Genomic DNA, 16,655 nt, shown 5'->3' with positions numbered 1-16,655 from the left:
CTCCCTATGACTTCCCCTCAAATATTTATACATGGCCATCATTTCTCATCTCAGCCTTCTCTTTTGCAAGCTAAACATGCCCAGCTCTTTAAGCCGCTCCTCATACGGCTTGTTCTAAAATACTTGGGACCCAGAAGCATGTTGCATTTCAGATTTTGGGATACCAGTCTTTGTATATATGTGCATAATGTACATTATGAGACATCTTGGAGATGATACCCAAGTCTAAAACAGGAGATGCATTTATGCCTTGTGTAAATTTTATACACATAGCTAGCTGGAGGATAAATGTATACAATATTTCTAATAGCTTTGTGCATGAAACAAGGTTTGTGTACATTGAATCATTGGAAAGCAACCATGTTAGTATCTTAGCTACCCATGTGGCCAGTTTTAGATTTTGGACTAACCCTGTACAAAAGTAATTTATGAAAAAGAAGTACAACATACTGTTAAAGATCGTGATCTTAAGACAGCTAAATTTTGATTGACTCTAATAACACTTTATCTCCTCGTAATCCTAACCAAAACCAACTGTCCTGAGTAATCTTTTCCCTGATCAAGCACACCAGCCATTTTACCATCCCTTCAAAGCCATACAGTCTCAATTTTCTCCCAATAGGCTATTCTTTCTCAGAGATATCTATTACACATAAATAAAAATAGTTTTTATGCATCACATCTATAATCAAACTATTCGTTAATTTTTCCAACAAATACACTACACCCCACAAGTTTGATAACACCACAGTGATGCATGACAAAATATGTTTTCTTTTTTTACAGAGACAGAGATCAGATCATAATTGGGGAAGAAAACTATGTCACCCTAATTGTCAATTCAAGAAATGAAGGTGAAGGAGCCTATGAAGCAGAGCTGCATATAAAGATACCTCCTGAAGCAGATTACACAGGTGTTGAACGCAACAACAAGGTATTTTGTAGCAAAATTTATTAGGTCATCATTTTCTTCGTATAACATTCTCCCAAAATTCACCAGTGAACATGGTCACTGACAAACAATTGTATTCCTTGCGTTTATTTGAACAAAATCTATATATTCATTCATCCATCCATTCCCCACCCTCGCTCTAGCTAGAGATTCAGGGCAACATACAGTAAAAACAATCTGTCAGATTTAAAACTAAACAATACAAATGATTTTAAAAGGCTTAAGGTAAAGGTAAAGGTTTCCCCTTGACATTAAGTCTAGTTGTGTCCAAATCTGGGGGTTGGTGCTCATCTCCATTTCTAAGCCGAAGAGCCGGCATTGTCCGTAGACACCTCCAAGGTCATGTGGTTGGCATGACTTCATGGAGTGCTGTTACCTTCCTGCCAGAGCAGTACCTATTGATCTACTCACATTTTCATGTTTTCAAACTGCTAGGTTGGCAGAAGCTGGGGCTAACAGCGAGAGCTCACTCCCCTCCCCGGATTCGCCCACTGCTCCATCGGGGGCTCATGTTTAAAAGGCTTAAAACATATTAAATAGTTAACCTGTTTAAAAGATTGTTTTAAATGAATTAAAACAGGCTAAAATGATTTTAAAATGTATTTGGGAAGGTTTGTGTAAAAGCTTTCATGCACAATCATTATCACTAAATACTGAGTAGATGGTTCAAATGTTGAAATAACACCTTTTCACCAACACATTTTTTTTCCTCATCCAAAGACTTGTTTCTGGGATAGGAGGATTTAGCAAACTTGTATAGTAATGCTATTCAGTGGGGTCATGTGGAGCTTCATGTGAGCAGGACAGAACTCATTTTACTTGAAAGGTTTTGTAGGGATGAGGGGGAGTTTCTTCTGGAAAAGCCAAGAGGAAATTCTATCTCCTAGATATTCAGACAGTTCATGTGTTCACTACTGGGCAAGAAGAATATATCAACTCATCTGACTACAAAGCCTGCAAGCTGATCCAGCATGAACTTTATTTTGGAAGGTTCAAAGCATGACACCCTCAAAAAACGGGGGAACAAGGTGTGCCAAGTTAATTTCCGTTCTCAAAGCAAATATTTTTGTTGTGCTGAAAATAACTTCCTGCTCCTCTTCTGTGAGTTGGTTTTATCATATAAAAACAAGTCAAAGATGGAAGAAAAAGGAAAAAAACATCTTTGTAACAACTGTCAAGAAAACGGTTGCCATTCTTGAACATTATGTTTTTTAAAAAAATAAACAGAGCTGCACCTTGTTTTGTAGATATTTTAAATATAATCTTACTAGTTATTGGATTTATTTTGGTACTGTGTTTTCTCACTTGTGTCATCTCTTTTTATAAACCAGCATGGGCACTAAGATCTACCAGGGAGGCCCTACTCTCGATCCCACCTTCGTCTCAAGTGCTATAGGTGGGGATGAGAGAGAGAGAGAACCTACTCGGTGGTGGCCCCCCATCTTTAATGTGTCCTCCTGAGGGAGATCAGGCAAGCCCCCACTCTTCAAGCCTTCAGTACATAATTGAAGACATGGGGTTTTTTTATAAGCTTTCAGCCATATTTAGATTCCTTTAATGAATATAAGGGACCCCTGGTGGCACAGTGTGTTAAAGTGCTGAGCTGCTGAACTTGCGGACTGAAAGGTGCCAGATTCAAATCCCGGGAGCGGAATGAGCGCCCGCTGTTAGCCCCAGCTCCTGCCAACCTAGCAGTTCGAAAACATGTAAAATGTGGGTAGATCAATAGGTACCTTCCGGCGGGAAGGTAATGGCGCTTCATGCAGTCATGCCGGCCACATGACCTGGAGGTGTCTATGGACAACGCCGGCTCTTCGGCTTAGAAATGGAGATGAGCACCAACCCCCAGAGTCGATCACGACTGGACTTAACGTCAGGGGAAACCTTTACCTTTTTAATGAATATTAGTGAGGACCCATAGATTCACTAAGCACTTTTACATGACTGAGATGGATTATTGTTGTTTTATACCTTCAGCTATTGCTGTATTTTTCCTGATTTTAACCAGGGGGTTTTGTGAAGTGAGATATTTATGTTGGCTGTTACTGTTTTATGTTATTGTTTCTGTAATTTTTGTATTTTGTGTGTTTGCACCTTTGAGTGCTTCGTAAGCCTCCCTGAGTCCCTCTGGGAGATGGTGGTGGGGTATAAATAAAGTATTATTATTATTATTATTATTATTATTATTATTATTATTATTACTACTACTACTACTACTACTAATTGTGAATTTAAGAGCATTAAGATTTTATTATTGTACTGTGAAAGCCTAACCTTCTCAATGCTAATATGTTCTCAATGCTAATAGTTTTAGTACAACATGTGTGGAGGATGGCAAGTTGGAGAGTCTTACTGTAGATGATAGAATCATAGAATGAGTTGGAAGAGACCTTGTGGGCCATCCAGTCCAACCCCCTGCCAAGAAGCAGAAAAATCGCATTCAAAGCACCGACAGATGGCCATCTAGCCTCTGCTTAAAAGCCTCCAAAGGAGCCTCCCCCACATTCTGTGGCAGAGAGTTCTACTGCTGAACAGCTCTCCTAACATTGAGGAAGTTCTTCCTAATATTCAGGTGGAATCTCCTTTCTTGTAGTTTAAAGCCATTGTTCTGCATCCTAGTCTCCAGGGTAGCAGAAAACAAGCTTATTCCCTCCTCCCTATGATGATGGACAGGAATATTTTGTTTTGTTTTGTGCTACTCTGTCTTTTCTTACAGTGTATTTTTGGGGAGATAATGGAATCGGAGTTGGAAAAAAAGTTTTTCCAAATTCTGTAGCTTTCAAGGTACAAGTATGAAGTGACCCTTGAGCAATTGATTGGTATCAAGCTTGGTCCTTTAGATCTTTTAACTGTTGTCTCTCCTATTGCACTCTGTTATGTGAAATGTGTGAGTGTGTCTCTATGGATTTTAAGGTACATTCTGGATTGGGACTGGATTTAAAAGAGAAGAAGAAACAGGCATGATAGAGAAGCTACAGTGGAACCATTTGTCTTTTCCTCAATCTGATTTTGGTTAGGAACATAAATCACAAAGTGCTTGAGTTGTACCAACTTCAAACAATGGAAATATGAAAGCTAGGGATTCTGAGCTTTATAGTTTGGTAAACTTTGTGGTTTAGCTACAAGTCAGAAAGGTATGTTTAAACAGAGCCCTACTATGGGGAGAATTGGACGCAAGGGAAAGGAACAAAGAGATATGGATTGCTAGGTTCTAAAGACATCCAATACTCAAGCAAGTGTCCTTGATTTTAATGGCACAGTCCTATGTATCATGCTGTGCTAGAATGTCAACAGCTAGGTTTTGGTTCATTAATATCCAGACCTTTGGGGAAATGCAATGCGGTTGGTGATTAATCACTGTCATGAAAGCTGCTCTGCTACTTTTAAAGTCTCAGCTTTACTAATCCAGGAGTCCTCCTGGGTTGTCCATATTCATCTACATTCCAGTTGTTTCACCTTGAAACACAAACCAGGTTGTTCTGCTGTTAATTGGTCAGGTTTTGCTACTGTTCAAAACCGTAAAATAAGCCATGTGTTGCCATAAAAGAAATAAAGGTGGAAAATTGTTCCTTGGGTCTAGTAAAAAACTAAAGTCGCTAACCATACCCAGGTGGTAGTGGATTTGCATACAGGGTGAGTAGATTTGCTAGCAGAATGTGTGTCAATTTTCTTTTACAGAGATACAGGTCTTAATTTCCCAATACAACTGCTCATTTCTACAGTCTTGTCACTTCTTGAATTAAATGTATTTCAAGGTCCTTTAATGGGAATAGGATTTTAAGTGAGAAGTTTTCAGGCTCCTGTCTCAGACCTCCAAGGTTCCATAGCAGAATATTAGGACCAGTTTAACAAAACCTTTAGTGGTTAAATTTAGGACTAGGATTTGGGAACTCTGGGTTTTTACCACATCATGGATCTAATTGGGCAACCTTGAGGACTTCACTCTCAGCTCACCATATTTCACTAACACCCCGTTTACACAGATATATAAAATCCAGATTTTCTGCTTTGAACTGGATTATATGTCAGTGTAGACTAATATATATAATCCAGTTCAAAGCAGATAACCTGGATTTTATATGGCAGTGTAGATGGGGCCTGAGTTGTTGGAAGCATAAAGTGAGAAGGAGTAGAATAACACATGCTGCCTTGAAATCATTGGAGGAGAGCTAGGATAATTAATATTATTAATACATTTAAGAAACATTTGGAAAGAGATGCAGATAGGTTCAAAATATCCATAATTAGAGATCATATGGATATCTATGGTAAAGATATTCTATGACAGTTTCATCTGCCATAGACATGAACACCAATTAGTAACACTTTTTGTTGTTGTGTGCCTTCAAGTCTTTTTTGTTTTTTGAGGCTGGATATGCAGTGCTCTATGTGCCGGAATCTGATTCCAGGTTATCTGTTTATCCCAGATAGATTCACATAATCCAGTTCAAATCAGATAATCTGGGATCAGATCCTGGGATACAGGGCAGTGTAGAACCAGTCTGAGAGACTTACCCAAAGTCTCCTGGTGGGTTTCTATTAGTTGGGTAGGTGTTCAAACCCTGGTCTCCTGAGTTATAGTTCCAATACTGAAACCACTACATTACTGTCTTATTAGACACCCCCACCCCCTAATCAGTTAGCAGAATCATTAACAATCACAGACCCAACACCTGCCTTTTCAAAGTAGAATAAATCTTCAGACACAAACAGATACTTTCATAAAATCCACGGACAAAGGAGAAGTTGGTCTAGTACTTAACACTGTAGACGTTGTTGCAGAAGGCCAAAGACAACTGAAGGATGAAACAAATACATCCTCTTGGTCAAAGACATTACCTCAGAATTCAGTGATTATATCATTATTATCATACCAAACTTTATACATAAGGAATTAGTTAAAAATGAGACAACTGATTTCCTTGTAAATTGAAAACTCAAGACTTTAAAATCATTTGTATATGTGTCAAGAGTCAGACGCCAATTAGCGAACAAAAATAGAGTTTATTCAGCAGATAAGCCAAAAAGTAATGTTAACACAGAAAAAACCTTGAAACACTTCACTATCAGTGCTTCAAGAGCAGTTCAAACAAAAATATAATTCAGCAACACAAGCAGGTAAAAACAAAGCTAAACAAACTTAGTGCAAACTGCACTTTCTGAGTCCAAGCCCTGCCAGCCGGCTCTGTAGTTTTCAAAGGAACAGTTCCCAAAAGAAAACACCAAATTGGTCAGGAAACAAACAAACAAACTAAGAATGCAGTAGACTGCTTCCACAATGTGGATAAAGCCGAAGGCTCCAAAAGGATGGTGAAAAGACGTCGTCCGGGATTCCAAGGTCAGGTCAGGAGATAACAGCGGTGTCCAAAGAGCAAGCCAGGAGTCAAAAGCCGATAGTAGTCATCAATCACAGGGCGAAGGCAGTAGCAAGGTCAAATTCCGATCCAAGGTCTGAAGAGGGTGCAGTCATCCAAAACAGGTCCACGATAAGACACAGCGAGAGCCAAGCTAGGTGATAACAGCAGATTCAAATCATAGTCCAAGTCCAGTCTTCATGGAAACACAGAGATCCCAATGGCGCCTCAGCAACACCTTGCCACACGCAAAGTGCAGTGGCCAAACATTCCCATTTTATTCCCCTTCCTCCTGGGTAACCAAACACTCACACCCAAACACCAGGTGTCCCAAATCTACTCAGAGTCTGAGCTCCACACAGCTAGAGCTCGTGGATCTGGAGTACCTAGCAATTCGTCGGAGTCCCAATATTCCTGCCCACACTTAGCCCCATGAACACTTAAAGAACCATCCTCCCTTCTCCAAGCATCCCAATTGGGATCAGCTCCTGCAGAAACCCCAGGTTCAGAAGTATCCATAGACCCCAAATCCCCAGACATCTCCGGTGGCTGTGCCCATTCAGTGCCCGCTTCCCCAGCCACCACCTGTTCCTCAGCATCCATCTCCCCATCTGAATCTTCCTCAGAAGATCCCCCATATAGCTCTCTAAGTCGCTTCCTGCGCAACTCCTCCAGTGAACCCTCATCACGAGGGTTTTTTCTTCCTCTTCGAATTCCATCCCCATCAACCATAATCCCCGAAGGCGCAGTCACAACAATATGTTACCAAAATTCACAAAGCATGCCATCCAAGATCTCTATTGTCTCAATTCATAACACAGCCACATAAAGGATCTCCCTCTATATTTGATCTAAATTTTGGAATATAGTTTGAAAAGCAACATATTTAAGATGGCAATGATTTCTTACTCAGAAATGGGTTTTTAAAATAAATATTACCAGTTTAAAGTAATATTAAATCCATGTTAATCCAGGATATCAATACCCAAAGAGATCTTGTAGCAACTTACAGACTGAGGGACCTTCTGCACTGCCACATAACCCAGAATATCAAGGCAGAAAATCCCACAATATCTGCGTTGAACTGAGTTATTCGAGCCCACACTGCCATATATTCCAGTTCAAAGCAGAAAATGCAGGATTTTATTTAGCTGTGTGGAAGGGGCTTTGTGATCCTTTCAACACTGCCATATAATCCAGATTATCTAATCAGATAATCCGCATCATCTGCTTTGAACTTGATTATATGAGTCTACACTGCCACATAATCCAGTTCAAAGTAGAAAATCTGGAATTTGTATGGCAGTATAGAAGGAGCCTGTATGCAACATGGGTCCTGTTGGTTAGTCTCTGCAGCAATACATCCAAACACTACACCCCATTTGTGATATATTTCCATCCAGTGTCTTCTAACTATTGTGAGACAACTAGGAAAAGCTTATCATTGATAGCAAATCTTACTAGAGACGTCGGCAATAAGTTTTTAAATGACATGGATTTCAGAGCAAGGTGATTATTCTTAAGCTTACACACATGTAATGCAATGCTTGGAACAACAAAGGCCTCATCCAGGATGATTGACTAGTGTTTTAAGGCAACTGTTATTGGTAATTTTTTAAAATTTGATACCTGGTAGAAAGCTTTAAGGGGATTTTATATAATTGCTCTAGGTCTCTAGTAAGATTTGCTAACCATCACAAGCTTTTCCTAATTGCCACATAATAGTTAGGAGACACTGGATGGATATCATTATCTATATATATAAAAGAGTGATGGCATCAGGGCAGCGGACAAAACAACAAAACTACAGGCCCCCCAACCTAGAAATTTAACAACACAACCCATCATTCACAGCTCTAGGTTGATACAACAAAAAGAAAAGAAAAATAAAGTCCTAATTACAGGGAGAGGAATAATAGTTTTTATCCAATTGCTGCCAGTTTGAAGGCTAAGCTCCGCCCACTTCGTCTCCTAGCAACCTACTCAGCCCAGGGGACAGGCACAGTTAGGCCTCACTTAAATCTGATAATTCACAGATTATCAGATTTTAACTGGATTATATGGCAATATAGACTCAAGGCCCTTCCACACAGCTATATAACCCATTTAGAATCTTATATTATCTGCTTTGAACTGGATTATCTTGACTCCACACTGCCATATAATCCACTTCAGTGTACATACTAAACATAAAGACTACCATACAACAGACATTCAATACCACCACTAACTCAACAATTTCTCACCAACACCACCAGAAAATGCCACAGCAACGCGTGGCTGGGCACAGCTAGTACGTAAAAAAATACTATCCCTGAAACATGTACAATGGTTCTTCCAGCAAAGCTTTTATATTTTAGCTTGATTTTTATTTCTCTAACTAACAATGCCAAAGAAAGAAAGGCTAATAAGGATATTTGTGTTTTGTTTTAATCTGTGTTATTTAACTTCCTACTGTCTTGCAGTTTCCTGTGCTGTCTCTGTTTCATTGTATTTATACAAATGGCCCAGATAAGAAGAAGAGGCCAGAAATAACACACAAAAAACCCAACACTTTCCTTATTTAAAAAAGAAATAAGAATACCATTCAAACACCAGGAATGTCTAGTAGATAGATCTCAAGACTGAAAGTCAAGAGGACAGAGTTCCTGAATTACCAGAGTTACCCAGCCTTGATTGGCTACACCGATGCTAGGAATTTACTATAGATTTACTACTGAATATTCTAGCATGTCTGTGGGATCAGCAGATATTAGAGGTAAATGTTAGGGGGCATCTACCAGTAAGGCATCTGGTGCAGGCATCTGAAGAAAAGAAATATACTATTCTGGATTAATTTATATCATAAGTATACGTCTAAACATTTTAGTGGGAAAAATGCCCCCCAAAGCCTGGGTTGGATTATCCACAGGTTAATATAAATACTATAGTGCATTTAACTGGGTTGCTGTTTATATATCTGTGGAAGGTTCACGGTGGGAGAAAGCTTTTCTGCTTGAAGCAAGTGTGGATATTGCAATTGGCCAGCTTGATTAGCATTGAATAGCCTTGCAGTTCCAAAGTCTGGCTGTTTCTGTCTGAGGGAATCCTTTGTTCACAGTTGCCACAGGCAGACTAGAGTTCTTTCTCCCACCTTGGACCTTCCACAGATATATAAACCCCACTTGCCTAGTTTCCAACACACCTCACAACCTCTGGGGATGCCTGCCATAGATGTGGGCAAAACATCAGGAGAGAATGCTTCTGGAACATGGTCACACAGCCCAGAAAACTCGCAGCAACCCAGCGATTCCGGCTATGAAAGCCTTCAACAACTGCATTTGACTCTTCTTGATAAAGAAACCATTTCTGTGTAGAGTAAACTCAACTTATCCATGAGTTATATCAACATTTCAGCCCCAAAACCTAACTTTGACTTATAAATGAGGTCGACTTATACACACACATACATACATATATATATAATTTTTTATCATTTCTTGGCAAAGATAAACAGAATCTTACTAGAAGATGAAAACTTTTTAGAGTAGCAGAGCTGGTTCAAGATTGCCTCTCCTGTTTTGCAAATACACTCCCCCCTTTCTCTCTTAAGACTTGTCATGTTGCCAATTGTCATGCTGACTGAGGATGATGGAGGTTAGAGTTGTGTATATTTTTAATTGTATGGCAATGGAGCAACAGATAGTGCACACAAATTAAATCTTCATTATTTTTGTCCTTTGGCTCTACCAAAATGCAGATAGCAATCTCCCTCACTCCCCCACATGCAAATGTCAAGCTTTCCTTAATCAGAAATGAATGATTGGACTTCTGTGCAGGTGTTTGAAACCAACAGCAATCTTGCCATCTAAAAGCCGTTAATTTTGCCAACAGGATATGTTTTTTCGATTGCCCTTTGACCCCCGTGTTGGTGTTCTTTGGTTACAGGCACTCCGTGCGCTGAGCTGTGATTACAAGATGGAAAATGAAACGAGAACAGTGATTTGCGACCTTGGGAATCCCATAGCAGCTGGAGCAAATGTAAGGCAAAACCAGAAACATTTTCTGATTCTTATCAAATTAAATTGTTTGGGGAGTTAATGGGAAACCGCCTCAATTAGGGGAATTTGGGTCAGTAAGTGGCAGCTAAAACAGTCTTTCTGCAGGAAATGGTGGGCACAATAGGAGACAGCACTGTATTGTATTAAAGAGGGGGTGGAAAAAATGTATTCCAATTGGTAAAACTATTTATGACCCTGGCTATAATCCACCTGAAGTTACGAGCTCAATTCTGCCAAAATTAGTTGCATTTGATAGGTCAATTGAGCATGTATCGCATTCCTTTCATTGAGATTTGGGCAGCAATCCAGTGTACAATTGCCTGAGTACATTTACAGGATCATCCCATTGTGATCTTTCAATATATGGCAGACTGTGCACTCTTTATGAACTACGTCTGAATGGAGGAGTAAAGAGTATCTCCATTAAAATACAAATGACATAGGAATACTCTACAGCAGTGGTTCTCGACCTTACTAATGCAGCAACCCCTTAATGCAGGTCCTCGTGTTGTGGTGACTCCCAACCACAAAATTATTTTTGTTGCCAATTCATGGCTGTAATTTTGCTACTGTTATGAATTGTAATATAAATATCTGATATGCAGGATGTATTTTCATTCACTGGACCAAATTTGGCACAAATACCCGATATGTCCAAATTCGAATACTGGTGGGGTTGGGCGGGGAATGATTCTATCATTTGGGAGTTGTAGTTGCTGGGATCTATAGTTCACCTATAATCAAAGAGCATTCTGAACTCCTCCATCGATGGAACTGAACCAAACTTGGCACACAGAACTCCCATGACTGACAGAAAATACTGGAAGGGTCTGGTGGGCATTGACCTTGAGTTTGGGAGTTGTAGTTGACCTACATCCAGAGAGCACTATGGACTCAAACAATAATGGATCTGGACCAAACTTGGCACAAATACTCAATATGCCCAAATGTGAACACTGGTGGAGTTTGAGGAAAATAGACTTTGACATTTGGGAGTTGTAGTTGCTGGGATTTATAGTTCACTTACAATCAAAGAGTTCCTTGAACCCCACCAACTATAGAATTGGACCAAACTTCCCACACAGAACCCCCATGACCAACAGAAAATATTGGTCTTTGTCGACCCTTCTGATACTCCTTTGCAAACCTCCCTGCACCGGGGTCCCGATCCCCAGGTTGAGAAACACTGCTCTACAGTATAGTTTACATTTTTTTTCTTCCAAAGGGTAAAAGCATGATTATAGATTCTCGCCATAGCTTTCACCTGTACTAGAATAATTAGAATCACAATTAGCACTGCATATGTATCTATTGCTATGTGTATTCAATTTGTGAGCCATAGCTAAAACTCTCAGGATATTCATGATTTGTAAATATAAAATACAACACAATAATATTTAGCATAATGCATCAGCTTTAAGGCAAAGCAAGAATATGCCATCCTTAACAATGTATGGGAAATTAAAACACGAGAGTGTAATAGTCTGGAATTCTGCCATTGAATGTAAAGCTCTTGACAGGTTTCCAAGAGCTTAAAACTCTTTAACTGGGGTGAGCAGGTATAGTTCCACTGAACTTGGTGGAATTTTATTGTAGGCATATGTGAACCCCATTTGCCCGCTATTAGTAACAGCCTCGGGACTAAAAGCCGCCATTAAAACCCATTGCCACACAGAGATACCATCTGCTGCTCATTAGTGTCTCACAAATGGAGTGCAGTTTTATGTTTTAAGTAAAGCATTATTGTGAGGCTAATGCACGGAGGAGTTTCATACATATCATCAAAACAGTGGTACATGTTTGCTTCAGTGCTTCGGAGGGAGCCAGCTAACTCTTACATCCTGTTGTCAGAAGTAGATGCTATGGAGATGTCATTAAAATGTATTCATATAACTTAAAAAGTGATATGGTACGGAAAAACTTGATGATCATGAGTTAAGTATATGTGAATCCTTTGCTGTGTACTTATCTATTGCATATTAACTTCCTAAATTTAGATAACACTGTATATTCTTTGGGATGAATGCTAAAGACTTTGAACGGCCTCTTGTTGACATTTTGAAGAGTCTGGGTGCATCTGCACTGCCATTTGAAACCACTTTGACTGCCATGGCTCAATGCTATGGAATCCTGGAAGTTACATTTTTGCAATATACTTAGCCTTCCCTTCCAAAGAGTGCTGGTGTCTCACCAAGCTATAATTCCTAGGATTCCATTGCATTGAGCCATGACAGTTAAAGTGGAGTCAAACTGCATGAATTCTATACTGTAGAGGCACACTTAATCAGAGTATATCACATTGGGCTATGTGGGAATTGAAAATCAAAACATCTGGGAAACCTCAGGTTGAGAACCACTGGGCTAAAGTTAGATCCTATGTATAGGTTGAATTTTAAGAATTGCTTCTGGATTGCAAAGCACCGTGAAAGGTTACCTAGCAGAGGTCTTTACCATTAATCTATATGCAGAGATCAGACAATTATTCTAACTATTGAAATCCGATTTCTAGTTTTCATCAGGCATCAGATTCACTGTGCAACGCTTTGAAAATGCTGAATTCAGCATCCAGTTTGAGCTGCAAGTGAGAAGGTAAAGAGTTTTTATTTATTTGATAAATAAAAATCTGGTTAAGAATCTGGCTCTGTTTACCCATGTCTGACCTGTTGGTTTACTATGACTCTATTTATACATTTTACTTCCATTTCCAACTTACTAGTTCTGCCAAAATTAATTGGATTTCCATAACCCTTGAACAACTGCAGACAGAAAAACAGAAAAGGTTACAGAAAATATATATGTCTGTGACATAATTTATTTTGTCAAATGCTTCCTTTTATTGTCAGATTTCTCATAATTAATAATGATAATTCACCTTTCCTTAATTGCTCGGGGAATAATCAAGGAATAGCGGGTTGCTGTGAGTTTTCCAGGCTGTATGGCCATGTTCCAGAAGCATTCTTTCCTGACGTTTTGCCTGCATCTATGGCAGGCATCCTCAGAGATTGTGACAGTAAATTCTTCTGGAAAATGGCCACTCAGCCCAGATAACTCACAGCAACCCATTGATTCTGGCCATGAAAGCCTTCGACAAATCAAGGAATTTCTTTTCGTTCTCACGGTAATTGCTGGGTAACAAACTCACCTGCTCTTTCATAAACAGAAGGTAGTTTGTTCAACAGTTTTTCATAGCAAATATAATTGCTAACAAAAATGAAAGTAAAGCAAAGCCTCTCAAGGTCATTTACTTTGAGATTGTCTTCATTACTCAGATCTCGGAAAAGTTGTCATTTGGAGTCCAGCTCCTAAAATATTTCAGGGGAAATTCTTTAAAAAATAATGTTTCCAAAATCTGACTATGTTCTTTCCAGTCATGAGCTGAAGGCATAAGGCAACATACTGGTAATTACTGGCCCTATTTGCATGTCCTTGAAGTTGGAGCAGCTGCTGTATAAGCAGTAATTCTATGCTGAGAAGAAGCATTTATGTGTTGGAGTTAAAAATAAAAGGTTCTGGGATAATGGCTGTCTTCAATTTGGATCTGTATCATAACCACATCACAAGATTTGTCTTTAGATGGTCTGCATTTTGGTGCATTACTGGAACATGTAATGTGATATTTATCACAATAATGTATTTTCATGTTGATATATTGATATATAATAAGGCTGTGTAAGTGCTTGTGGTAGAAACGGCGGTATATTTCCTGATTAACATCAAATGTGTTTCCACATCAATTAGATGTGTTAGGCAGGAGTGTAACAGAGCTATAATTTTATCACTACACAAAGAAGACCCAGAAATAAACTAGGTTGCTTAGATAATTTACAAGGAAATGAAAAAAGTGTACAAAGGTCCATAGAACTGGAAACTCTTCCAGGTGTGTTATCTAAAACATGTAAGGAACATCTGAAGCTGTTGACTCTTGAACAAAGGAAGCTGCCTTTAAATGAGCCAGACCATTGGTCCTTTTAGCCCATTGCAGACAGGTGCCTCCGGGGTTTCAGGTGGCGCTACCAGGACTTGCCAAGATACTCATCAACTTAAGGCTTTCTATATTCAGAAGAAATGCTCTACCAAGGATGATGGAAATCATAGCTCAGAAAATATCTTTATTTAGATCAATAGTTCCCAACATTGGGCCTCCAGGTGTTTTGGACTTCAACTCCCAGGAATCCCAGCCAGCTTACCAGCTGTTAGGAACAATGGGAGTTGAAGTCCAAAACACCTGGAGACCCAAAGGTTAGGAACCACTGATTTAGACTGGCTAGCCTACTATTTATTAATTTTCTTCATAGAGAAGTCACCACTACTCTTTCTCATCTCTGTACCATGCAATGTACTAATCATATTCCTAAGAAATATTTTTAAATTCTGTGATGTGTAATATGATCAAAATATTATGAGAATAGGTATGTTTTGATAGCCTGTCCTGAAGACGTTGTTTACTATATAAAATGCCTTGTTCCTTATCTGAGTTGGTCTTAGTGAGCTACTGCTCCTTCCACTATTGTTTTCCATCTCTGAAAGAAAGAATTGTTAATTTGATGTTATTGCCTGGTGTATTGCATGCTTAAGTGAAAATGCTTTCAGCTTTATATATTTGAAAGAACATTAACCTTTTACTCAAATGTATTTTAGTTCCAACAAAGTTAATCCCAACAGTAATTTGGTTGACCTTCGGCTTGACATAAATGCCGTCGCTCAAGTACAGATCAGAGGGTGAGTGCAATTATGTTTAGCTCTGGCATAAAGCTAATCAATAAATGTTTGTTTCATTTAGATTAAGGTAATTGTGCAATACATGGACCACTGGTTCCTATTGTCAAGTATGATAGACCCACAGAATAGATGTGATTTATATAAATATAGGAGGAGGAATCAATGATTGATTCTTTAGGTCTACTCTACCCGAAACTAGCAATTAGATTTACATTACTTAGGCCTAAGAGGGGATATACTTCAGAAGTTCTTTCTAGCCCAGAAAAAATTACTTCTTCCTTCTTAAGTTCAGAAGTATCTCCTTTTTTCTCATTACCTTAATTAAAATTTTATATCTAACTGTTTTATTGGAAAGAAAATTTTTTTGTGGATTATTATTTTGATTTTAACTAGGTCAACATTCCTTATATCACCCTTCTGAGTTACTTTCACCCATTAACAAATACTCCCTCTAAAAAAGAAATGTTTCTTTTGAGTACTTTACCTTAATAGGTAATTTTTAGTGGAATATAGGGACTATGGTAGTGCAGTGGGTTAAACCACTGAGCTGCAGAACTTGCTGACCGAAAGGCCAGCGGTTCAAATTCGCAGAGCAGGGTGGAGCTCCCATCGTTAGCCCCAGCTTTTGCCAAACTAGTACTTCGAAAACATGCAAATGCGAATGTATCAACAGGTATCGCTCCAGTGGGAAGATAACGGCGCTCCATGCTGTCATGCCAGCCACATGACCTAGGAGGTGTCTACGAACAACACCGGCTCTTTGGCTTAGAAATAGAGATGAGCACCCCCAACCCCCAGAGTCGGACTCGACTAAATTTAATGTCAAGGGGAAACCTTTACCTTTATTTTATAATATAGCAGCTAGTCTAGTCATTGATAACACATTTTTCTCTGTAATGTTAAAGAAATATATCTTTATGGAATTGGTATTATCCATAAAATTGTCCATAAAATCAGAAGGGTCCTGTTATTAAAGTACAACCAAAATTAACCAGGGATAGCTGTAGTTTGAATAAGTTGTAATGGCTTTCAGTTGTTAAGTATAATCTTTCATGTGATTCCATTTGTGAAACATTTCAGAGTTTCTCATCCTCCACAAATTATTTTGCCAATTCATAACTGGGAGCCAAAAGATGAACCTACCAAAGAAGACGACATTGGACCCCTGGTGGAACACATATACGAGGTAAGAAAAGAACTTATAAAGAAACTTTTGAAATCTAAGACATTGATGAACCCATGCTTCACAGAAAATGTACACTTATTTCACTGTCGGCAACAATTCTCCATTTCCTCCAGGATTGATTCTTTGAATATTATGAGGATTGCTGGGCATTATGAGGAACTGAGCTTCTTTTAACATTTAATTCACTAACATAATCCCAGAAAGTAGGCATAGACCACAACTACATCAGTTCCTGAAGCACATTAGATGAGTCAAACCAAATTCACAATGAAATGCCAATTAAAAATGAATTAAAACCCACATCCTGCAATGGCTGTAACCTTTGATAACTGCAAGCGTATAGCACTTTTATTACTTCCTCAGAATTTACTAAATCCTTGAAGGGAAGAGAGATGTAATGAGTC

At 38.9% G+C, this 16,655-nt stretch overlaps 1 protein-coding gene and 1 long non-coding RNA gene across 2 annotated transcripts in view; one reads left to right on the top strand and one right to left on the bottom strand.

Annotated features, from left to right (window-relative positions):
• The window catches only part of LOC134299847 (uncharacterized), a 92,442-nt gene that overhangs the window by 4,736 nt on the left and 71,051 nt on the right, over positions 1-16,655 (bottom strand). The gene's annotated exons all lie outside the window — the stretch shown is intronic.
• itga8 (integrin subunit alpha 8) overlaps positions 1-16,655 on the top strand; it is a 125,137-nt gene that overhangs the window by 70,009 nt on the left and 38,473 nt on the right. Inside the window, exons 20-24 of the mRNA XM_008112473.3 lie at positions 787-934; positions 10,234-10,326; positions 12,856-12,935; positions 14,985-15,065; positions 16,146-16,251. Coding sequence (XP_008110680.2) covers positions 787-934; positions 10,234-10,326; positions 12,856-12,935; positions 14,985-15,065; positions 16,146-16,251 — 508 coding nt within the window. The remainder of the gene's footprint in view (positions 1-786; positions 935-10,233; positions 10,327-12,855; positions 12,936-14,984; positions 15,066-16,145; positions 16,252-16,655) is intronic.

This window comes from Anolis carolinensis, chromosome 6 (assembly GCF_035594765.1).
Source record: "Anolis carolinensis isolate JA03-04 chromosome 6, rAnoCar3.1.pri, whole genome shotgun sequence".
NCBI classification, from domain to species: domain Eukaryota; kingdom Metazoa; phylum Chordata; class Lepidosauria; order Squamata; family Dactyloidae; genus Anolis; species Anolis carolinensis.
Note: the sequence above shows the minus strand (reverse complement) of the source record. Positions and strands in the feature narration are given on the sequence as shown.